At 42.7% G+C, this 24683-nt stretch overlaps 2 protein-coding genes across 2 annotated transcripts in view; both read right to left on the minus strand.

Annotated features, from left to right (window-relative positions):
• Nucleotides 1-1656: 1656 nt before the first annotated feature.
• On the minus strand, nucleotides 1657-2440 carry LOC149276449 (small ribosomal subunit protein mS33-like). Its single transcript, XM_089503653.1, has 2 exons — nucleotides 2226-2440; nucleotides 1657-1762 (listed from the first exon to the last, which is right to left on the minus strand). Exons 1-2 carry the CDS (start codon nucleotides 2438-2440, stop codon nucleotides 1657-1659), a joined length of 321 nt encoding a protein of 106 aa, XP_089359779.1.
• An 8852-nt stretch (nucleotides 2441-11292) lies between these two features.
• LOC149276450 (transmembrane protein 178B-like) overlaps nucleotides 11293-24683 on the minus strand; it is a 68065-nt gene continuing 54674 nt past the window's right edge. Inside the window, exons 3-4 of the mRNA XM_089503633.1 lie at nucleotides 11887-12024; nucleotides 11293-11543 (exon numbers count right to left, since the gene is read on the minus strand). Coding sequence (XP_089359759.1) covers nucleotides 11293-11543; nucleotides 11887-12024 — 389 coding nt within the window. The remainder of the gene's footprint in view (nucleotides 11544-11886; nucleotides 12025-24683) is intronic.

A 24683-nucleotide genomic window follows, 5' to 3' on the forward strand; every position in this document is an offset into this window, starting at 1 on the left:
AAATAATATCACCAGTGTCACTGGTCTTCGGTAAGCTGGGGTCCCAATCACCAGCACGTGGGGCCGGAGGCACCCACCGCAGATAAGGGAAGGTAACTGGAAGCTGCCGTCCTCCCAGGTCAGGGTCACGGCTGTGTCCTCATGGAGGCCATCGGTTACTCAGCATATCAACGCTAAACGATTTTGCCGAGTTGCACCAGAGCTTTATAAACGACTAGATAGACCCCCAACCGTAGCCCGGGACCAAGAGCGGCAGCGGTAAGATTTTCACAGGATGAACCATGATCATCACAATGGTCATTGAGGACCACCGGTTACATGATGGCACGGAATGCCACTGCCTGAAAAAGCCCCACATACAAAAGTGTTGACTTCATTAGGGTAGACAAAAAGGGGCGGTACTTCCAAAAGAAAAAAGGCTCCCTACAGATTTGAATTTAGTATTATATTTATTACATACCCTACCATTCAATAGCTGTTTTTATGAAAAAGGGTTTTCTAGCCATCAATTAGCCTTTTATACTTAAACGTGGATCAGCGAACTCAACGTGCCATTGGAACACAGGAGTGATGGGAGTGATAAAGGGCCATTGGAACACAGGAGTGATGGGAGTGATAAAGGGCCATTGGCGCACACAGGAGTGATGGGTGTGATAAAGGGCCACTGGAACACAGGAGTGATGGGAGTGATAAAGGGCCATTGGAACACAGGAGTGATGGGAGTGATAAAGGGCCATTGGCGCACACAGGAGTGATGGGTGTGATAAAGGGCCACTGGAACACAGGAGTGATGGGTGTGATAAAGGGCCACTGGAACACAGGAGTGATGGGTGTGATAAAGGGCCACTGGAACACAGGAGTGATGGGTGCGATAAAGGGCCACTGGAACACAGGAGTGATGGGAGTGATAAAGGGCCACTGGAACACAGGAGTGATGGGAGTGATAAAGGGCCATTGGAACACAGGAGTGATGGGAGTGATAAAGGGCCATTGGAACACAGGAGTGATGGGAGTGATTAAGGGCCATTGGAACACAGGAGTGATGGGAGTGATAAAGGGCCTCTGCATGCCTATTAAGAGATTCCATTAAAAATCAGCCGTTTGCAGTTGCAAAAGTCATTTACAACATTAACCCCGTCTGTGCTGGATTTTTGATCCATTTCATGTTATTTAAATGGACAACATTTGCTTTTCCTTCAAAAACAAGGAAATTTCTCAGTGACCCCAAAACTTTGAACGGTACCGTGTGTGTGTGTGATATACATCAATTCAGAATGCTTTACCATGCGCACTAAATAAAATGCTCCATACTTGTTACGAAGATCACATTGTTACCTGCAAAATGTTACATTTATTTCATGTACGATGACACAGTTTTATGGGACACACTGTTATGACCTCATGCCTTTCACCAACCAGACCATCCGGGTAATAACCACGCAAGTTAATTATACATTAGAGGACCTATGAGCGGAATTATGACCTTCAAGGCTTGAACACCACTGGGTCCTCCTTTATCAGGTCATCGGATCGGCTGCCGACAAACTGTGCGTCGGGATGAAGGGGGGGGCCATAAAAATCCCAACCCCGGAGAGGTGGTCAGCCTCCCCCTCCTCCGGTACATAGGTATAAGTCCAAGACCCCGTAATATCTCTCCTATTTCTTCTTGAGGGCTCTTTTCCCCTCGCCTTTCTTGGGTTTGCCTTTCCCACGCAGCTTCCTAAGACGTCTCATCTCTTCTTTGAAGTCTTCATGCTCGTCCCTGTGCGGGGCAGGACAAAAACAAATCCGAGGGCATGCAGGTTAACCCCTTAATGACAAAGCCTGTACATGTACGGCCTAAAAATGCATTGTTTTCAATGGGTTTAGGGACCGCCCGTTGTCCTTAAGGGGTTTCATGTAAAAGAGGAGTAAAGCATCCTAAAAATACAGATGAGCGGAGAGGATGAAAACGAAACAGAAAACCGGAAATAGAAAAAAAAAAAAACATTTTCTACATTACAATATTCTTAAAATCATGGAATTCCCGGCAGAACGTTCAGCTGTGGCGGGGGTTCTTTTATCTAATATCAATTGCATGCAAAGAATCTTGAATAAGTTTGGCCCTTGCTGGCATTCTTAACTCTTGGCTTAATTTACTTTTTTTTTCTCTATTTCGAGTATTTTTCTGTGTTTTTCTTCTGTTTTTATCTGTTTATCATGTTACTAAGACATGGTAGAATTACCTGTACAAGCCAAGAAACCTGAGGTTCCTCATGAGCGACACGTAAGCGTTGTGCTGCGGATACCAGTCGTAGACCTCTTTCCTTTTGGCCAGCGGCTGCTCGCTGAAGAGCTTTACCACCTTCATCGATCGGTCGTCTGTCGGCCTCACCACCTCTCCAAAGATCCTGGCGCTCAGGCGGCCCATCCGGAGGGCGTAGCTGGACAATGTGGACATGCTGCTGCCGACGAGCGTCAATGCCGCCTGCAGAAAACGCCACAAAGAGTGATAACAATAGTACAACTCCAGTATAATATAATACCTTTCAAAAGTTTAGGGTCATAAAGGGCCATTGGAACACAGGAGTGATGGGAGTGATAAAGGGCCATTGGAACACAGGAGTGATGGGAGTGATAAAGGGTAATTGGAACACAGGAGTGATGGGAGTGATAAAGGGCCATTGGAACACAGGAGTGATGGGAGTGATAAAGGGTAACTGGAACACGGGAGTGATGGGAGTGATAAAGGGCCATTGGAACACAGGAGTGATGGGAGCGATAAAGGGCCATTGGAACACAGGAGTGATGGGAGTGATAAAGGGCCATTGGAACACAGGAGTGATGGGAGTGATAAAGGGTAATTGAAACACAGGAGTGATGGGAGTGATAAAGGGCCATTGGAACACAGGAGTGATGGGAGTGATAAAGGGTAATTGGAACACGGGAGTGATGGGAGTGATAAAGGGCCATTGGAACACAGGAGTGATGGGAGCGATAAAGGGCCATTGGAACACAGGAGTGATGGGAGTGATAAAGGGCCATTGGAACACAGGAGTGATGGGAGTGATAAAGGGCCATTGGAACACAGGAGTGATGGGAGTGATAAAGGGCCATTGGAACACAGGAGTGATGGGAGTGATAAAGGGCCATCGGAACACAGGAGTAATGGGAGTGATAAAGGGCCATTGGAACACAGGTGTGAGCTTTTTCTTTCAAAAAACAAGGACATTTTAAGTGACCCCAAACTTTTGAGCGGTAGTGTGTGTGTATTAAATAGATATATAAACCTATAGCTGCGCCTTTGGTTCATTTTCCATCTTTTTTTTTACTAATCATTGCAGCTGGTTCTAGAAACTTGAACTAGAAATAGGGGACAGAGCTTTATCTGCGCATAACGACTACCATAGCAACCAGGACAAATTGTTTGCCGTATCTCGTTCTATTGATTAGGATTAAATTATATTTTAGATAAAATGTCACTAACTCCTCTGGTTTAGTGGCTATTCCAAAACACATTGTTGCTTTTATTGATTTCACATCCCAACATAAGGAAGTTTTACTTTACTGAGGGGGCGGTGGATAAGTGGAACAGCCTCCCAGCAGAGGTGGTAGATGGTAATACAGTGAGGGTATTAAACATGCATGGGATAGACATACGGCTCCTGAATCTAAGACGAGACCAACGACTGATTAAGGTTTGAGAAACGGGCAGACTAGATGGGGCAAATAGAAAATATTTTGGATTACCAAATGCGATTGGTTACTGGTTTAATGGAATGGAATTTCAAGAGGGCAAACTATATAATGAGTCATAGCGGCTAAGATTCTGCCAATCATTTTTATTTATCTGTAATATATCGTAACTACCGGCAGCTGAGAAGTTCTATAAATATGCTAAACGCTAGGGGTAAAATCCAGGTGGGGTATCACACCCCTCCGGCACCCAAAGGGTTAATCTGCACATACCTTTCTTGTCACTAAGACCTAAAGCAGGACGTGGCAGCTAAATAATTGCCCTTAACGTTATTCCGAGAGGCACGGCTGGAATCGCATAAGAGTCACCTGTAAAAAAAATAATTACGCGATGACTGGAGGTGGAATGAGCAGCATTATGCAATAAAGCCCTAATAAACGTGACATCAGAGAAAAGCAAGCTGCTCGTTGCATCATCCCTACCACGTCAATCATAGCGAGGGTATGTGCAAGGGGAAAAAAAAGGGGGCGGGGTCGGTGCAACGTTTGAAAAGTGGTCCTATCACCATAGCAACCAATAGGATGGTACTAATCACTGGTTTCTATGGTGATAAGACCACTTGTCCAACTTTTACGGTATTTTTTTTTTTTTTTTAAACGCCGTTTGAACATACGTGACTTTAACAGCTCCTGGTTTATGGATTAAGGAGGAGGCCTGCGATCGCCTCTAAAGGGTCCAATCACACGTAATCTAGGGGGCCGCTGGATGCCTATTAAATATATTATGGAATCGGAATACCCCAGAGCCTTAAAACGAACGATATATATGGGTTATTTTTAGGGAATAAGGATATTTTCTAAGTCATATTAATGTAACATTACAAGATTTAAGGGATCAATGTTTTAGATTTATATTTGATCTGATCTCAGATCGGCCCCCGTCTAGTCTGCCCGTTTCTCCTGCTGTAAAGACTCAAACCTTAATCAGTCGTTGATCTCGTCTTAGATTCAGGAGCCGTATGTCTATCCCATGCATGTTTAATCCCCTCACTGTATTACCCTCTACCACTTCTGCTGGGACGCTGTTCCATTTATCTACCACCGACCTTTTTAAGCACTTTTTATTGTAATTATTATTATTATGATTTGCTTTATGTATATCCCAAACTTTCTTGAAGCTCTTTACCACGTCTTTTATTATGTATTGTTTTATACAGCGCCATCATATTCCACAGCGCTGCACAATGGGTGAACAGGACATGACAAGCAGTATATAACATAACAAATTTTAACAGGTGAGGAGGGCCCTGCTGTAAGGAGCTACCCATACTGTAAGGCTATTCCAGGTATCTACGAACCCTCATTTATAAAATATATATTTAATTGTCTTAGTAAATAGATTACAGTACTATTTATTTTGCCATTAGTATATATATATATATATATATATATATATATATATATATATATATATCACACCCATACATGCAGTGGGCAGCTGTGAATACATATAGCATTACTATAGTTTTTAGCTCTTAAATCACTCTGCGGTGGGTAAGTCTCAGCAGCAAGGGGTAAATCAGTAGGAAATGTAATGCCATCTCGGCATGCAAAAGGTTAAACACAACCCAACAACCTCTTACCTGTCTGACCTCTCTATAGCCCCATGCAGCCTGCCTGCTCTGGAAGCAAATCCCCGAACTTCCGGGTTACCCAGGCAAGTAACGCGCACGCGCAATGTCAATCTCAGCCTGAGTTAGCGGAGGAAGAAAGACGTCGGGTGAACTAGACTCAGTAACCTAGCAACGGCTGCACACGGAGTCCTAAACAAAAGAGACTCAAATGAATGAGGCGCCATATAGTTCTAAACTGTTTGAAAGACCCTTTTCAATTTTCATGACTTTATAAAATTTAAAGTCATTCTATGTGAACGGGGTTATTTAATCAAAAAAGCGCCAATGTGCTCAGGAGAGAAGCCATGAAAATATGACTTGGATGCATGAAAAGTAAGAAAAAACACATTTTGACCAAAACCATTATGAAAATATATAGTCATTAATAAAAATGTAATGCTGGAATATTTATGCCACAATCCTCAACCCCAATGGCATTAGTGTACCTCGGTACTCTCAGGGTTTGCCCCGGACTCCCAGTTGTTGCTTTTGCTTCCAGTATGTTATGGTTGATATCCCTGCTTGAATGCAGGTGACTCAATTAAGTGTATCTTTAAAGAATGACATGTCGAGGTTTCCATGAAGTCCGGAATATGGGTCAGTGGGGTCACACATTTTGTATGTCCATACATAGAATCTTCACGATGGGCTATTAACGGGTTAATATTTCAACCGTCTCAGAGGCATGTGGGTATAATAGCGTCCCTCTGCCCTAAATTGGGACACTTTGTAGGTATGGATCCCTCTACCTTACAGTACTGCAGGCTTTCCTCCCCGATCCCCTTTTTCCTCCCCTGACGCCCCTCTATATTGCCCCCGATGCCCCTCTTTTCTAGGAGCTCAGTTTGCTTGGTTTGAGGGTATCACGGGAATCACGCCATGGAGGGATATTTAATTGTTCTATATAATCACTTTGACATGTAAAACCAATCACGTATCATTATTATTATATTTTATTATTATGTTTTATTATTATTTTTTATTATGTATCATTATTATTGTATTATAATTTGATGTATTATTATTTTTTATTTTATTATTATTATTATACTATTATTTTATTATTATGTATTATTTTTTTATGTTATTATTATTATTGTATTGTTATTATTTTATTATTATGTATTATTATTATTTTATTATGTATTATTATTATGGTCCCAGCAATGAAGATTTATTTTAAATTCAAGATAAAGCCAAAACACCCATTGTACAGCGCTGCAGAATATGAAGGCGCTATATATATATAAACAGTCCCCACAGTTGGGCTGATGCCCCTTTTATTGCTGCATTTACTACTTCTGAAATAACCTGTATAACCTATAACTGCCCCTCGCCGTCTCCCAGATATAACCACGGGCTAAAAATAGGCTCCTCGCCACCGCCGCAAGCCGTTAATAACCCTTCATCAGACGCTCTGTGCAGGGCGACCTCCTAATGGTTGCGATCAGCTGCGGTAACGTTACTATTCTGCTTGGAAACTGCAGAGTCTGTTAGTCCGTCTCGCCGAGAAGGACAGAGACACACGGACAACGAGAGATATACAGCGCATGAGCCGCGAATTATAGTCTCCAATAACAGCTGCGGGCCAATAAAATGTCTGTGCAGCGGCAGTAACAGCCAGACTGTCTGCCAGACCAGCCAATCATCGGTGGCCTCGTGTCACCTTGTTTAAAGAGCCAGTTGTCCTCAGGTGTGGATGAAGAGGCGAGTGGAGGTGTGTGAGGTGTCTGTACAGCAAAGGGCTTTTATCACATCGTTCCCACCCAAGAGGGTCCCGGGTCACCCGATTTTCAGCCTGTTCATGGACCTGCCATGCGCGAGTCCTGATGAAGGCTGAGGGACGTACCGGGAAAGGCACCGATGTCCTTCAACTGCGACCCTTCCAGGTTGTCTCTAAAAGGGGGCAATTAACCAAACTAGCATGACCCTACCGAAAAAAAAGTTTAGCCTTATTACCCTGAACCAGAAGGGTCGCTGCTGTCTGTGAAGGACATTTTCAAGATATTCACCTTCAAACTTTTTGGTTTTTTTTGCCCCATGAAATGTTACGGTTCTCTGACTCCCCATCCCACCAACATCACAAGTGTCCAAATCGCGGTAACTGTATTGGAGGCGTGGCTAGCGGTAGGGGTGGGGCTTAAGCTAGAAGGGGGAGTGGTCAGGTCTAAAAGGCAGATCGGGGGGGGGGGCAAGACCTCAGCTCAGCTCCATGGTGTTACAAAGAGACCACGTCAGAGCCGAGGCTTCCCCCACTGGCCGCAAAGGTGGGACAGTGCCTAAAAATTGGGACTGTCCGGGGAAAGCCCGGGACAACTGGGGGGTATCCCGTTCTATCGACTGTATACATTGACTCTCTTAGAGCTACTTAGGACACAGTCTTCCCAATACCTTTAAATTACATTTAACTTAATTTTCATTTATTTCAATGTTTTTGGAAAGAAAAACATTTCCATTTAATTTAAAAAAATATATATAAAAAGAATGTTTAGACAAATTAAGTATTTGTCCTATTTAACAATGTGGATTTTTTTTTCGTTCTAAAAATTTTACAAGAACGTCATTGTTGCATATGAAACATATTTTGTAGTTTTTTCCCCCCTGTTCCTACTAATAAAAAAAGGGATTTGGTGCAAAGTTCGAAAAGTGGGTTTTATCACCATAGCAACCAATGGAATTTACCTACTGATTGGACCATTTTACTGGTTGCCATGGTGATAAGGTCACTTTGTTAAGCATTAACTGAGCTGTTTTTGTTATTCCAGTAGGTGGCGCTTTAACCATTAAATGCGCAGAAAGAATTCACCAGCGTCTTCGATCTGGGAATGTTCTTCCCGTCTCCCCCAGCCACCTCTCACTGTGTTGGTTACAGAGCGTACTATTAATTTCAGTGAGACGTGGGCTTTAATGTAAATTTTCTGAAACATTTGTAATTATATTAATATAATTTAACACGGCAGCCCCAGTAAACTTTTTTGAAATTTTCAGGCCTTTACTATCTAAATTGTGGCTCTTTAAATGTCATATACTTTGTGTAAGGAAAAGGGGCTAAGTATGTTTTTAGGTATGTGAGCATGAATGTGTATGTATAAGTGTATGTGAGCGTGGATGTGTATATATAAGTGGTGTGAGAGGGGGTGTGTTAGAATGAGTGTGTATGTGTGTGTTAGCATGAATGTGTGTGAGGATAGATGTGAATGTGTAATTGGTGTGGGATGTAGTGTGTGTTATCATGGATGTGTGTGTGTTGTGTTTGTGTGTGAACATGAATGTGTATATATAAGTGGTGTGAGAGGATGTGTGTGTTAGAATGAGGAAGTGTACATGATTGCCAGATTGTGTGTTGCAGGGGACAATGATGGCACAGACAAGCTGTTCAGGGACAATGGTTGCATAAACAAGCTGTTTGGGGGCAACGATGGCACAGACAAGCTGTTTAAGGGCACAGAAAAGCTGTTTTAGGGCACAGACAAGTTGTTTGGGGGTTAGGATGGCATGCTGCATGTGTATAAAAACATAACATGTGGCCCTGGGCAAACTAGACGGAGGCCACACTTACGTGATTTGCTAGTCACTGGCCACTTAATCATCCCCAGTCTGGCCCTTATTGCCAGTACGTCCCTCGGGACGCAGCCGCCTGGATTACCTTCTAATCACAGCAGGACTACAGCTCAACTTTTTCGAATAATAGCAGGCAGTTGGTGGGTTGGACTAAATATTATCTCCGCCCACATTTTGTTCATTTTTTTCTCATGCCCCAGCCCTTCAAACTAAACCACACCCACTTCTTGGGGGTTTGGGAAGATACATGCGGCCAGGGATTTAAATCAACATTTAACACCAATAAAAAAAGAACAGAGGAGACCCGCCATGTTTTAATTACCCGTTTACTTTCCACGACTGTCAGTTTAATCATTTGTATTCTCGTGAACAAATTGTTTAATTATCTATCAGACGTGTTTCCAGCTGGGGAATAATGGAGTCCAGCCTCCGCACTCACAGAGACGCAGCCAAATAATTCCCGAAACCCAATTATTTGTGTCCCTAGCATATGTTGTATCCGTGGGTTTTAAACACGAGAAAGATTCTAAGTTCTATTAACCCTTCCCGTGCCAGACAGCACATTGTGATGTCCCAGCCAAGAATGAGTTAATTCAGTATTTGCGATACAGCTGCTTCTTGCTCCTACAAATCTAAGCCAACTGGGCTAGGGGCGCTTATCTGGAGGTAGATGGTCTTGGGCTTTCTGGTGTTCGAAGTCCCATCATACAAATATAACACGTGAGCATGGTGGGAATTATAGTCTTACATCAGAAAGGAAATTCATGAAAATGCATGAGTGTGTTTGTGCCGGTGTGCGTTAGCATGAGTGTGTATGTGCAGGTGTGTGTTGGCATGAGTGTGTATGTGCAGGTGTGTGTTAGCATGAGTGTGTATGTGCCGGTGTGCGTTAGCATGAGTGTGTATGTGCAGGTGTGTGTTGGCATGAGTGTGTATGTGCAGGTGTGTGTTGGCATGAGTGTGTATGTGCAGGTGTGTGTTAGCATGAGTGTGTATGTGCAGGTGCGTGTTAGCATGAGTGTGTATGTTCCGGTGTGTGTTAGCATGAGTGTGTATGTGCCGGTGTGTGTTGGCATGAGTGTGTGTGCTGGTGTGTGTTGGCATGAGTGTGTATGTGCAGGTGTGTGTTAGCAAGAGTGTGTATGTGCAAGTGTGTGTTAGCATGAGTGTGTATGTGCCGGTGTGTGTTGGCATGAGTGTGTATGTGTCGGTGTGTGTTGGCATGAGTGTGTATGTGTAAAATATATATATATATAAAATAAAAATAAAAAATACACCAGACTAGTATTTATTCCCAATACAACCTCCAATGTTTAATTCCCCAATCCTGTAACGTAATGATCTGTTTCATTACCGAATATTTGTCATGCTCCCTTCTTCAGTCCGAGTGACGTATACATTTTATATACTGATAATCCGACATTAAAAATAAGCTTGGACCTTGTAATTCCTAAAAATCAGAGTTCTATTAATGTAAATTGACTGGCACGCACACCGATAACAGTTCAACGTTTTTTTTTCTTAAGCATTTTTTTGTTTGTTTGTTTGTTTCCTTCGATTTCCATCGGCAGTCCAGCCTGCGTTTCGAGGCCTGAACTAAGGCATCTGAGAAAAAGAAATAAAAATAATAATAATCCACGTACGGACACGTAGTTTCTGCGTTAATCTCCAAGCGTCCTTCTTGAGCTCCTCTGAAACACTCGCTACTGAAACTCAACATATTTTGACAAAGAGAACAATTTTTTTCGGAGGGGCGGGGGAGGGGAAGGATAAACATCGGTAACTCCCCCCCCCCCCCAAGAAAACACAGATACATATAGATATATATATTTGTATAACAAACTTTACGGTAGATAAACATCGTGGTTTGCCCACTTATTTCTTTAACCGGTATTTCTTGACGTGGGGTGGCCGTAGAAGCCATGGTAACGCAACGTTGTTTGATTAACGGAATAGTCCTTCGACGCTAGTCTTTTTTTTGAAGATGGTTGCGGATATTTTTCGGGGGTTATGGAGAACTCGGTTAAATGGGTATGGAAATGAAGACGATGGGAGATGACGGCAAACGGGTCGCTTATCCGAGTTAATGTTGGCTTAACGAAGAAGGCGCTCTGGTCTTGAAGTCAAGAGATCCAAAACATTGATCATGAGTTATCTACAATCCGAGATACGGTCATCAGTCTCCCAGTATAAAGGCGTCAACGTTATGGTTTAGCTACCACATGGTATTTTAGTTCCACTGCCTTTTCCAACGTGGTAAGGTGGGCACCTTGGAAGGGACTGTTGAAGAAACATCATTGTGAAGCTCCGTCAGAAGCTGGAGGACATCGCCCCGTCTTATTTCATTACGTTCCGAGCTTGGGTTTGGTTTTGTTGGTTTTTTTTAGCACACCGTTCCGTTCTCGGGTCTCGTTTTGGGGCAGCTGGTCCTCAGGACAGGCTGCACGGATGGAGCTAAGGTGCAGAAGAAACCTGAGATTAAAGTCAGGCCCAGTCCCCCCCAGGCACAGAACATGGACCACCCGTAGCCGTGGCTCATGTCGTCGGGTAATCCATACATGTCGCGCGGGTTCCGGGACAATTCGAAGTTGATCCCTGCCACGCAGGTACACAGTGAGATGATACAGAAAGTGCCTGCAAAGGGAGAAGAAACCTTTAATGTCCATCACGGCCACTCTAATAAATATTAATTTATGAAAAAAAAAACCGATTATTACTAATGAAAGTCACGTCCTACAATGAATTGCCATAGTAACCAATAACCCCCCAAAATTATTAATTCTACAGATGCTGGGGGGGTATAATTAATCTCAAATATATAACTCATAGGTGACCGCTTTTTACGATGTATGGAGTGGGTTATTAGTGCTCGCCCTGCTCGTTATGTTTGAAGTGGTCAGACTTACTGGCTTTGCACTACCAGTTACGAATCCCTACTGTAAAATGCATCGTCGTGCTTTTGGCTATACATTCTTACCTCCCATGAGGAAGAGAAGACCAGCAACATATTGCATGAGGCCCCTATCCCAGCAGCACCCCAAGACTCCGATTATCCATCCGAACAGAATAATGGCCACCGCCATCCCCATGAATCCTGCCGTCATCCTGCGTAGGTCTGCAAAAAACATAATAATTAATGAATTAATTAACCGGTTATGTCTGGCCCTTCAATACCCAATCAGAATAAACCGTACTCAGTTCGATAAAGGCGGCAACCCAACAGTTCTCATAAGTCCTGATATATACCCAGATTTCCGAAGAGATATTCTAAAAGAGGTCACCTGTGCTCAAGCAGAGATTCCCACTGTGATATAGCAGTAAGAAAAGTACTCGGATATCATTAAATCAGTTGAATTTGGACTGTGTGACCCTGAGAATCTGCCCATTCACCCCGAGATCATGAGAATGGGATAAAAACACGCAGGATCTGCCCTTTTACCCAATCACGTACAACACGCCGCATCCTGTGGTCTATTCATAAACATTCGCAGCTGCAGCCCCGTTGACACATGCGCGGCTTACTAAGGACAGAAATATTAACCCTACCACTGCTGAAACACGCAGGAACGTCCGGAGCAGAAGCCAATGATCGGGTGATGCCACCATCAAGACAAAAGACCACAAATATAATTTTTTTCTCTTGGTTAAAATACCAAGAAATATTAATCTATTATAAGAATATTCCAATATTTTTTATGAGAATAAAATAATTATAGATGATGGCTTTGTTGGTCCCAGCAAGTCCACAATAATGTGTGGGGGGGGGGGTTGTATTTTTTTAGGTGCAAAAAAAATCAAATTTAATAAAAAACAAAATATATATAAACATTTAGCATGCCCCTCCCATGTTCCACAAAACATGGCTTTGTTGATGGGCCATGAGTGAGAATAAATATAAGAGATTCCTAAAAGTGCCCCAAATGGGGCATAATGCTTTTATTAGTGAATTAAATAACATTTTTAAATTATAATTTTAATTAAATAATTAGATTAATAATAATAATAATAACTAAATACAGAGGTTTTTTTAATCCATCACACCTGTTCTATCAATTTATTTTTTTTCTGCAATATTCTAATAATAATTTTCATCTGCTGAACACGTCTGTATTTTTGCTAATGGAATCCTATTGTAAAGATTGGCCGACGCGTTTGACCGGCGGACTCTTTTCGTCGGCGGTAACCTGCGCAGGCATTTTTATGAGGTTCGTGTTAGTTTTGAAACAATCTTTTGTTTCTCTCGTTAATATCGGCGGCAATCCAATTTAGAAATGGCATTCGGTGCGTGATCCAGACAGCTGGTGACTGCAGACTTCGGTGGTTCCGGTTCTCAAGGGCTTTCCTAACAGCTCCAACCGGCTGGCGTGAGAGGCAAATATCAAAATATTTAACAAGAATGGTCCAGAGTGATTGATTCTGGAATACAGTAAAGCTGGGCGCACGGATCATCTGCACAATGGGTGGTATGGAGACTTATAGAAACCCAGAACCTGCTGGCGGATCAGCCCCATTCGGCCCCCGTCTAGACACCCGTTTCTCCTGCTGTATTAGCTGTTACTATCTCTGCTGAAAGGCTATTCCAGGCATCTACTTTCTTCATTCGTCATAGGTTTTATAATTTTTCTCTCCACAGCGCAGCACCACAGCATATGGAGGTGATATATATACATTTTTATTGTATAAGCCCCAACGGCATCTCCCACTTTTTGCCGGGGATGCTGGGAGTTGCAGTCTAGTACCAGCTGGCGTGCTGCCGGAGGTGTGTGATCTCCCGTCTGCCTCGACCTGTCTTTCTCTGTAAGTTTAAAGCCCCCGAATGTAAACATGATGTCAAAGCTAATTATTCCACCTGCGCGTCACCTCGGTCTCTCCGACCCCCCGCGCCTGGTGCTTCGCTCGGGGCTCAGCGCTTCCCAGGTGGAGAGCTGGAAGTGGAGGACGCCTGACAGAGGAGACCTCAAGGATCTCATAGGACGGATGGAGGTTTCTTGGTTAGTAGAGAGCGCAGGAGAGCTCACTCGGATAGGACTTCATTTCTCGCCCGTCCGTTTCATTCATTTTTTTTTTTTACTTTGTTCATTTTCTCGTTGCTGCCATGTTACTTGGCCCCGTAGATAATACATTATGGATACAGTATTATTGACGTCAAAAACCATGATACAGATACATAAATTCTGTTTTATTCTATTATTCCCGAAAGCCAATGGCAAAAACATACAAGGGGTAAGTATGTTGGATACGCATGTAGACTGACTCATATGTGTCGTCACTCCGCACCTGAAAACATGATTTTTATGATGTCATTTCATACTCCACACATGTTTAGTGGGTGGTCTTATGTCATCATGGAGCATTCCAGCTCCATTTCTGCTGGCAGTCTCAAGAAAAAGAAGTCCAGTTGTCAGGACTGACCTTAAAAATTCGAGACTGTTGTTACCTATAAAACAGCACTCTGCCCTAAGGAGAACTAAATCCTTATGGATGATGTCAGCCCAAATGAAAACATCCACGACATTAAGGGTAAAAAAACCCCAACTTTTTTATATATATTAAAAAAAAAATGATATTAAATATTTTGTTTTATGTATTTTTTACAAACTTTTTATATTACAGATTTTTTATGAAATATTTTTTTTATATTACAGATTTTTTATGAAATATTTTTTTATAATATATATTTTTTACATTATGGATTTGTTATATTGCAGATTTTTTACATTAGAAATTTTTTATATTACATATAAAACACATATCTGTGTACTAAGAGGCACAGAAAATATGTTGAATCTGCTAATATTTAGTTTTAGAGCTTCGTTTTTTTTTCCGGGTTTATATAAAGCAGTAACATATTCTGTAGAGCAGCACAATATATCTCATAAATTAACCTTATCTCTTTTAAACACACGAGCGCCGGCGGTGTTACCTCCAGCGGAATTTGTTATCTTTCCCCCTGAGAAGCTGCAGAGAATCCCATTTATAAGGTGTCTGAAGAGATGGCGAACGATAGGGTGACGTTATATATGTCGCACCTGATGTTATAGGCTAAAGGGGCTTTTATTTCACTGCAATTTCGATGTGGGGTGCGATGGAGCATTGATTCTCGTAAAGTGTTTCAGAGACAGATGCTCCACGTTCCACAAACTGGGATTTTAACGTAAAAATCTATCACAAATCCCTTTGTCCCTTCTTTCCTCCCCTTTGTCCCTTCTTTCCTCCACTTTGTCCCTCTTTCCTCCCCATTGCTCCTCTTTCCTCCCCATTGCCCCTCTTTCCTCCCCTTTCCCCTTCTTTACTCCTCTTTACTCCCCTTTCCCCTTCTTTACTCCCCTTTGTCCCCATTGCCCCTCTTTCTTCCCCTTAGTCCCCTCTTTCCTCCCCTTTTGCCCTTCTTTCCTCCCCTTAGTCCCCTCTTCCCTCCCCTTTTGCCCTTCTTTCCTCCCCTTTGTCCTCTTTTCTAGGAGCTCTTTCCTGGGGTCTCACAGGGTATATATAATGGTTATTACTTCTTCTTCTTCTAAATGCTTCACCCAGTTACTCAAATAGCTGTAGGGCTCCCCTCTTCCCAACTTGCCCCAGCTCCCCATTGCCCATAAAAGCTGTGACAGTGGGGCAGTTACCCGGGACTGTTCGCAACAATCGGGACTGTCGCTCGAAAAAACAGGACTGTTAGGAAGTAGGTTGCTCCTGGACTCCATTTTTCCAACAGCCACCCTCAGGGTGATTGGTGATAACTATTATACTGGTTTTTAAGTCCACTGTAAAAAATGCACTTTTTTTGTAACTACCCCCCATCAGAGTGGGAAAGAGAGATCTCCCGCCCCCCCCCCCCATGGCCAGACATTATGCATATACATTTTGCTCCCTGTATCATTTAGCTGGGGGAGCCCGCCACTAATTTCAGCCACCGGATTACTTTAAATTCTTCCATCAAAGTGCCTTATTAGCATTTACTGTACAAAATTTGCAGATAGAAAAAAAATATATATATAAATCCAGAATTAAGCTAAAAGAGGCCATTTTTTCAACGACTCTCTGCCGTATTAAATAAGCCATTTTCGGATTTCATGCAAGGTGCGCTCCTATTACAGAAAGCGCTTTTTAATAGGAGGCAAAGGGTATAAAAAGATATTAAGCGCTGTCAGACAGCCCTCCTCGTTCCCCTGCACTCTCTCGAATTTAAAGTTTAGTCTCGTATTAACATTTAAATTGAAGACGTCTTTTTTTCCACGGGAGAAGGAAAGGCAGAGATAGGAAGAGACAGGCCATCTGCATATAAATAGATGATGTTTAAAAAAAGAAGAGAAAACGTCGGAGAATTATCATTTTTTTTTCTTTTTTTCTATTCTCTTCAACCTTCATTCTGCCGCAACCACGGAAAGTGTGATAGAATTTCTATAAATGCTGATTCTTTGTATCTGTTCCTTAAGATTTTCAATGCTTTTCAGCTAAAGCAGGCAGGCGAGGACACATAGTTTATTCGACCTGTGCAAGTTTGGCCTTCACAGGCATCTTGAAAATAGGTAACCAGGCTTTTTATTGTCTCCGAAAGCAGATTTTTTTCCCCCAAGGATCATGGGAATAGTAGTTAGTAAATTTACGATGGCGCTGAGTTGAAATTTATTGGGGATTATTTTTTTTATTGAATTGTATCAGATTAAAATACATTTTTCAAAATATTATATAGTTTTCCATCTTAAAAAAATTCTCGCTCTGTTATCTGAGCCAGATCTACTAGAGAACCACCCTGACTTCTTATCGTACTGGGAAGCAATAGAATTGCTCAGTCTTAGTCACCCAGTCGGACTCTCTCGCTAGTGAAAGTACATGACGACTAGACTTTATTAGCGTTGCCATAAAGCATCAGCTCGGTGTGGTGTTTGAGTTTGAAAAGTCATGCAGAATATTTTTTTTTATATGCCCCGTTTAATTTATAAAGCCGTTTCCTGCTGTTTCTATACACATTATCGGGGCTTTTAGAACTTTGGGGATAATTCGGTAGAAAAAGAACGGTTATTAGGTAAAGATGCACCACGCAAGGTCTATATCGATGCTCTATTGCCGTATTTTTTGACGGCTGCCGTTGTGCCGCTGATAGAGGTCACTTGAAGATCGCTCCAGTATACAGGACGGGAACGCTGCTAACGTTTAGGCTTTTTTTTTTTTGGCATGGTTTGGATAGCGCTAACCGGGGGGGTATAGCCGTAAAACGAATAGGACTCGGCTTGATTCCATTTACCGATAAACAGACACACTGTGTTAATTAAGAGAATTGCGTTTTGCCAGCAAAAAACCCAGCAGGACGTCCGTCCCGCTGATCAAAGACCAAATTTCTTGATGGAATCTTAAAATGCATGAGGCATGAAATTAAATTTTTTTTTCTTTTTCGGTAATGGGGAGGGATGAGGCTCCGAATGGCGGAGCGTGAAAAGACGGGGATAGGCAACACGAGGATGAGCGGAGCAAGGAGAGATGAAAGGGCAAAAGAAATGTGATAACAATAAGAAAACTAGTGACGGCGGACATAAGTCCCGGCCTTCTCATAATATGTAAGGGTCGCTTTAAGTTGGATCTGTAACATATGAGCATACCTGGGAACTCTCGGGGTTTTACCCGGAGACTCCTGGGGGAAGAGCCGCTTCTCCGGGTCAATGGGGGGAAGCTCTGGGTCGCGGGAGCGGCTTTGCGACACACCCAACTCCCTACCCACCTCCCCTTAGAAAAATGGACCGCCCACCGACGTCAGCGGGACCGCCCACCGGCGTCAGCGGGACCTCCTACTGGCATCCCGCAAGAGGGCTTTTAATGCAAGTTTTTCTCCGTTTCTCATGATCCCTCAGTGCAGACACCATTGGAATCCTATCGTTATTCCCAAGCAGGAAGTCGGAAGCCGCTTCCGTTGTTTTAGCGGACGGCGCGTGGGGATATTTTTATTGATACTATTTATACAGTAAGCAGTTACTCGGCACTGTGCACTCATCAGGTTTCTTGAAGCAGAAGACCAGGAAACCCCCATACAATTTCGAGGGGTGACCCTTAGTCCCCGTTTCCCGTGTGATGATGATGACCCAAGGTGATTAGCAGATGATTAGCGACCCAAGGAGGCTACCGTCACCCAGCCAGCTTTGGATGCGTCATCCGAGTAACAGGTTGAGTCAATAACTCATTTCTCAGATCTCCCCTTCGTCAGTCCGAGAACCGCCCGTCCATCCTTAATAATTACCATCGCTCCCCTCTCTCATCTATTCTTTATATCTTTTGGGTTTGAGGTTGTAGAGGCTGCTGCGGGCTGCGTAACTGAGGTTTAAAACTTTGCATTAGTTAGTTGATCAGCGACGTATTCTGGCTTCGGCCAACTAGAGCTTGGACGGAAGGACCGAGGGGGGGAGAAAGTAAAAAAAAAATGGACTGGTTACAAGGGTGATCTCCCCAACCGGCCCGTTTACACCAGGGAGGGCCGAGCCGAGTCAGCACAGCCTCCATATGATACATTACAAGGTGCTGTACGACATGGAACACCGGCATATGACTTCATTAACCGTCACTCCGCAGTGAGAATGGCTGCCAGACGCCTCGTCTGGAGGACCTGTCCTGGCTCAAGCCTACAATCAGTAGATAAGAGATTGTTAAGTTTTTACCTTCACTGGGAGCCAAAGCCCCCCTTCTACACGTACTACTTCTGGGGCAATTAGATGACGCAGGAGAGCTTCATTTTTAGACTAAAGGGTAAGAGTTTAATCACCGCCGCGTCTTCCTTAATCGCTGCTCATAGATGGCGACTCCCTACCAGAAATGCTGACCTTGCACATGCGTCAGCAGCTTTTTCCGATACTCGATGCAATTTACAGACAAATTAAAACAATTAAGCGTGTCCTGAGCCGCGGAGGTGTTAAATGCTTAAGTGCTTTCCCCCTTTATTGCAAATCCAATATGTTTTGAGATCAGAGCCAATGTCTGATTAAAAGAACAAAGGAAACCTCTGCTTGCAAGTAATCGATCTGTCAATCAAACGTGTATTTATTCTCCGAACCTATAAAAATGCCCCAGACGGGTGCAACGACTAATGACCCTCCCCCAATCCCCTACCCCCCTCAACATTTCAGGTGCCCACCTTTGTTCAGGTATGGCTAGATTAGTGGTGGGGAGGGGCAGGACCAGAGGTGGGAAGGGTGGGACTGGGGGCGGGGCATGGACAAGACTACCGCCCTCTTCCTGCCCACCTCTATATTGTAAACAATCTCTAGCGCTAAAGGATCATGCGCCATCTGCTGGTAGAGTCCAGAAAAGCAAGTTGAGGAGCTGAAAAGAGTCCAATGTAACTTTCACTAAAAGATCATGGGAAATTTAGAAACATTTGCATTGAATGTTGCATTAAATTAGATATAATGTAAGGAACTTTTACTTTAGAGGGTGGTAGATAAGTGGGACAGCCTCACAGCAGAAGTGGTAGAGGGTAATACAGTGAGGGTATTAAACATGCATGGGATAGACATACGGCTTCTGAATCTAAGACGAGACCAACGACTGATTAAGGTTTAAGTCTTAACAGCAGAAAAGACAGACGGGGCCGAATAGGGCCAATCTGCCGGCAGGTTCTAGGTTTCTATGTTTAAATGCCCCAACTATGGCTTTTGTTGCATCAGATGTCCGAAAATATATATTTGCAGAACACGGTGATACACTCAGTCGGGGCAACTAGAAAAAGAGGGGCATCAGGGGAGCAAACAGAGTGACAAAGAGATTTCAGTGCAAAAGAGGGACTGGTCCTCCTAAAGGGAGACACCTGGGAGGTACGGGATAACAGAACGGACATGTTTTCCAGCACTAGAATTTTGTTAAATGGTAATGATTTTTAGAGAGCTTGACCTTTCCAGATTAATGGATGAAATGCAAACATTGGAGCCGAGGAGTCCCAATAGAGCTCCGCCCCCTCCCAGATCTCATTAGGCGCTGGCGCGGTAAGCCGCTGTGCCGAGCGCTCGGCCGAGGAGAGATAAGCCCTTTCCTTCTGGGAAATCAATCTCAACGCACCCTCTGCAATAATTACCGAGCTCATCAATAATACGTTTACCTGCCCGGCATTTCTCTTAGAGTGAGAAAAAAAACACTATTCGGAGAAATAATTACCTGGGGTATGCAGCTGAAGGCACCACAGTGCTGGGGACTCTAACTCTCAGAACACTCAGACAGACTTTTGGCCTTGTTACACTGTATGCCATCAAAAAAGGGGTAGAATTTTAAACCCAAATTATTAAAGTGACTTAAACACTAGAGCCGCCATTGTTGTCGGTCAAGTGATATTTTTGGGTGACTTTCCCAGCTCAAACACCACACTGAGCTGATGCTTTATGGCAATGCTAATGAAGTCCGGCCCTCCATAGACTTTCATTAGTCAGAGAGTCCATCTGGGTGATTAAGACTGAGCCATTCTATTGTTTCCCACAGGTGGTAGGATAAGGAGTCGGGGGTGTTTGTCTAGCAGATTGGGATCAGATGAGCGAATGGCTGATATGCAGCTGCCTGAAAATATGGGGCAAAAACGACATTTTCAATATTTTTTGAAAATTTATTTTTAATCTGATTCTAGCTATAAAAAAATTGGTGGGGAATCCACTTTAATCTGGTGGTAGATAAGTGGAGAAGCCACTCAGCAGAAGCGGTAGAGGGTAATACACTGAGTGTATTAAACACGCATGGGATAGGCATACGGCTCCTGAATCTATGACGAGACCAACGACTGATTAAGGTTTGAGTCTTTACAGCAGGAGAAACGGGCGACTAGACGGGGGCCGAATGGGGGCCGATCTGCCGATGGGTTCTATGATTCTATTATTGTTCTTGGAAACCTGGGGTTAATAATACTACAGACAGGCTGGCATGCCCTACTTAAATGCCTGGCTTCCGGAGCCCTCTTGAGAGTACTAACTTCCACCAGCGAGACGGCGTTAATAAAACATGATGCCGAGTTTCATGCACAAGACTTCTTTGCTGTAATCGGGAACATTAAAATCCACAAGTCATGGAAGGTAAACAAACATCGAGACCCACAGCAAACATACAACTAAGATTAACGCATCTTCTGCTTCCATAAGCACTCTGTTCTTTTATAAAGAAGAGGGTCTGTGTTAAATGGGGAAATACTTTTGTTGTATACAGTAATACCCCCCAGCGCTGTATACAGTAATATAACCCCCCAGCGCTGTATACAGTAATATAACCCCCAGCGCTGTATACAGTAATATAACCCCCAGCACTGTATACAGTAATATAACCCCCCAGCGCTGTATACAGTAATATAACCCCCGGCGCTGTATACAGTAATATAACCCCCCAGCGCTGTATACAGTAATATAACCCCCCAGCGCTGTATACAGTAATATAACCCCCAGCACTGTATACAGTAATGTCGGTCTGTGTTGACAAAACCTGCTTTTATCTCATTTTGTCCCAATAAACTCCCTTTATCTGCAGATCTGGAGCCGCCGTTGCTGTCAGTCATGTGATATTTTGGGTGACTTTCCAAGCTCAAACACCACACTGAGCTGATGCTTTATGGCGATGCTAATGAAGTCCGTTCCTCCATAGACTTTCATTAGTCAGAGTGTCTTGCAGGATGATTAAGACTGAGCCATTCTACTGTTTCCCACAGGCAGTATGATAAGGAGTCGGGGTGTTTGTCTAGTAGATTGGGGGCTCAGATAACAGAGCGAGATCAAAAACCAACTTTTGTTTTGTTGGAGACACGTAGCCGCACACTATGCTCTTGCGTTCCATACGCTGCCCCCCATAAGCTCTCTGTACGGTACCCCAATAAATAAGTCCCGCTCTATGATAAGCGTGAGACACGGTATCTGTGCGTCTGAAAAGCTGTGAAGTTCTGTTAGGTCCCCCCGGGGAGAGTTTCCGTGGAGGTGGCATTAATCTCTGTGTTACGTCTGCCTGACAGGCTGTCAACTTAAATGAGCAATTTCCCTTATCATTTTATTCCTCCCGGACAAAATTAATTCAGAGTGTTTACCGCGTCTGATTCTCTCTCCCCGTATCTTATATCCTCTCCCTTCATTACGTCTGTTTTGCCTCTCCTCGCCTTTCCCAGATCCGCGTTCCGAGGCCGATGCCCGTCTTATCTCCGTAAACGAGCTGGTTCACATACTTTGATATTATTGCCGCAGGTGGCTAATCTAACGTATCCATCTTTGTGTCTACAGAAAACCCCCTATGAAATCTAATCTAAAAAAAAATCCACTTTAATTAATATATATATATATAATTTTTATTTTTTTTATTTTTTAGGCTTTAGAAAATAGACAATTTTACGATGATATTAAAAAATATATTATTTATATTTTTATATAACATTATTACATCATTACTTATTACATTTAATAAGGACCACAATTGGAATACAACTGTTTTAGCTGAATTACGTTGTTAGTAAAATTAAAAAATATATATATTTATTAATACGATAAGGATGCGAATTTTTTATTGGTTGGGAGCTAAAATTTTATTTGAAGAGTGTTTTTTCGCAATTAAAATAACCATAAATGTTATTTAATTTTCTTTATTATTGTCAGAATATTTAGGTAACAGCAACAGGTGTTATTTGGGTAGACTTTGCTCATCGCTACAATTGGGTATATTAACTACTCTAAATTGCTTGTTTTTAGTGTTTTTTTTATTAATTGCATAAAATAAAATCTGAACCATTAAAATGTGTAAATGTTAAAATAATACATTTTTAGTGGCTTGGAAAATGTAAAAATAAATTACAATATAATAATACAAAATAATACATTTCAATCTACCTATTATGGCAATCATATTTAATTCTGAAAGCTACCACGTCCCTCGAGTCCTGAACCAGTTATCCCGCAAATTACAATGATTCTAGAAGACACAGAATCAGGAAAGTGGAGGGTCAGAGGCAGGTAATCTAAGGATAAATTTGCTATTGAATTTTTTTCTTTCAAAAATTTACATTGTAATTAACGGAAAATGTTATACAGGCAAAAGTGTCAAAATAATAATAAAAAAAAATGTACGTTTGAGGTCTATTAAATTCAGACGCTTTCAAAATCCATAATACAATAAACAGCGTACGATTCAGCAAATCATTTATGGGATGAACGCGGTGATAAATCCTCCGGAGTCTTGACATAACTAATGTTCCAATTTTGCAGATGGAGAGATCCAACGATATATTTCAATTTTCCATCATAGAGTATTCAGAAATGATATTGTAAACAGTTATTTGATGGGAGGATGAATTTCTCTTCGTTTTGTCTTACTTTCCATAATTGGGAAATAACCGTTTCAATTTCAAGAAGAAATAATCAAGAAACGCTTTGATACGCGATATAGAAGTATAGAGTTGGCGAATCTTTGTTTCCACGCTCCGGCTCTTTCAACGGGAAAGAGGTCACCAACGTGACGAAGCCTGGGTCCCGGGTGGACGACACGGACGTTAATTCCACAGCTAAACCTATAGTAGCAACATTCTGAATGATCTTCTGAGATTACGGGTCACACGTAGACTCATAAACTGTGAGGTTAGGTTCAGAGTTGCCCCAACGGCCCCTGAAGCCTACAAGGAGGATGGAAAAGGGGCAGAAGGCTCAACTGGTCCTTGGGTTCCAATGATTAAAGATTAAATATTGCCAGCCCTCCCATGACTTTAGATGTTTCTGGATACTTCTGGTATCAGAAAATTCCACTTAACGTCTCAGAGGTCTATCTAGTGATGGTCAAGTTAAGGGTTCGGCTCTCAACACCATTTGTTGAGGCCACCTCAACCGAGACGGGTTTAATGGAGCAACTAACTATTCACAAGTAGACTTGAGTTGACCCCTAATAAGCCAAGTAGGCAAAAAAGTCTTCTACCTCGACAAAATCAACTCTGTGGGAGGTAAAATGACCCAGAATTGGCCAAAAGATCTCAAAAGATCAAAGAGATTAAAAGGAAACTGTAAATTAGATAGTGTATGGAGATATATCTTACTGTGTGAAGCAGAACCAGTTGCTTCCAGTATATAATTTCCAGTAAACCGCTCTTCCTGCGTTCCCTTGTTACAAACATCAGCCTCCTTTGTCTTCTTTAATTCTTTTTTTGGCCATTTCTTTTTCTTTTTTTTTTTTTCACACTGTGGTTAGCAGGAAACAGTGGTTATAGAAAATAAAAATTCTTTGCTTTGGAAGATGGAACGCCCCCCCCCCCAATTATCATTTATTTTCCGTATTATGTAACTCTTTCAATACCAGGGGTACGGTTATCGGTTACTTCCCAGATACCATATGCCTGATCCCCAAAATTTCATGGCGCCTGAAGCCTAGAAGATACAGGCGGATCTCGTCTTCGCTTGGATTATCTTTGTTCCTGATTGCCAAGGCTGGCGACGCACTCATGATAATTTGGCAGGGGTATCACTCTGTCGCGCATGCAGCTGTTGTGACTGCAGGGTACTGACTGATGTTATGGAATACGGGTCGTTTTCCGCCAACCTATCGACGAGCTATTCGCCACGTGATTGTGTCAGCATATTACAAATTCCATTACTTCTTGGCAGGGTCGCTGGTCCTGAACCTTTAAAAACCCAGCTGTTTTCAGGCAAATTTGCTTAACTTCCAATTTTATCTCCGTTATTGCATTTTAAATTCCCCCAGTGGGTCGGTGTCTTCCAGAAATGCATTTATCTGGGGACACCGAAGAAGAGCGCGTAAATCGGGGGGTTTTGTGATCTATCCGTGAATTGAACATCTGCCTCCTGTTTCATGCAG

The sequence above is a fragment of the Sceloporus occidentalis genome, unplaced genomic scaffold (genome assembly GCF_023333645.1).
Source record: "Sceloporus occidentalis isolate IW3139 unplaced genomic scaffold, rSceOcc1.0.p SCAF_238, whole genome shotgun sequence".
NCBI classification, from domain to species: Eukaryota; Metazoa; Chordata; class Lepidosauria; order Squamata; family Phrynosomatidae; genus Sceloporus; species Sceloporus occidentalis.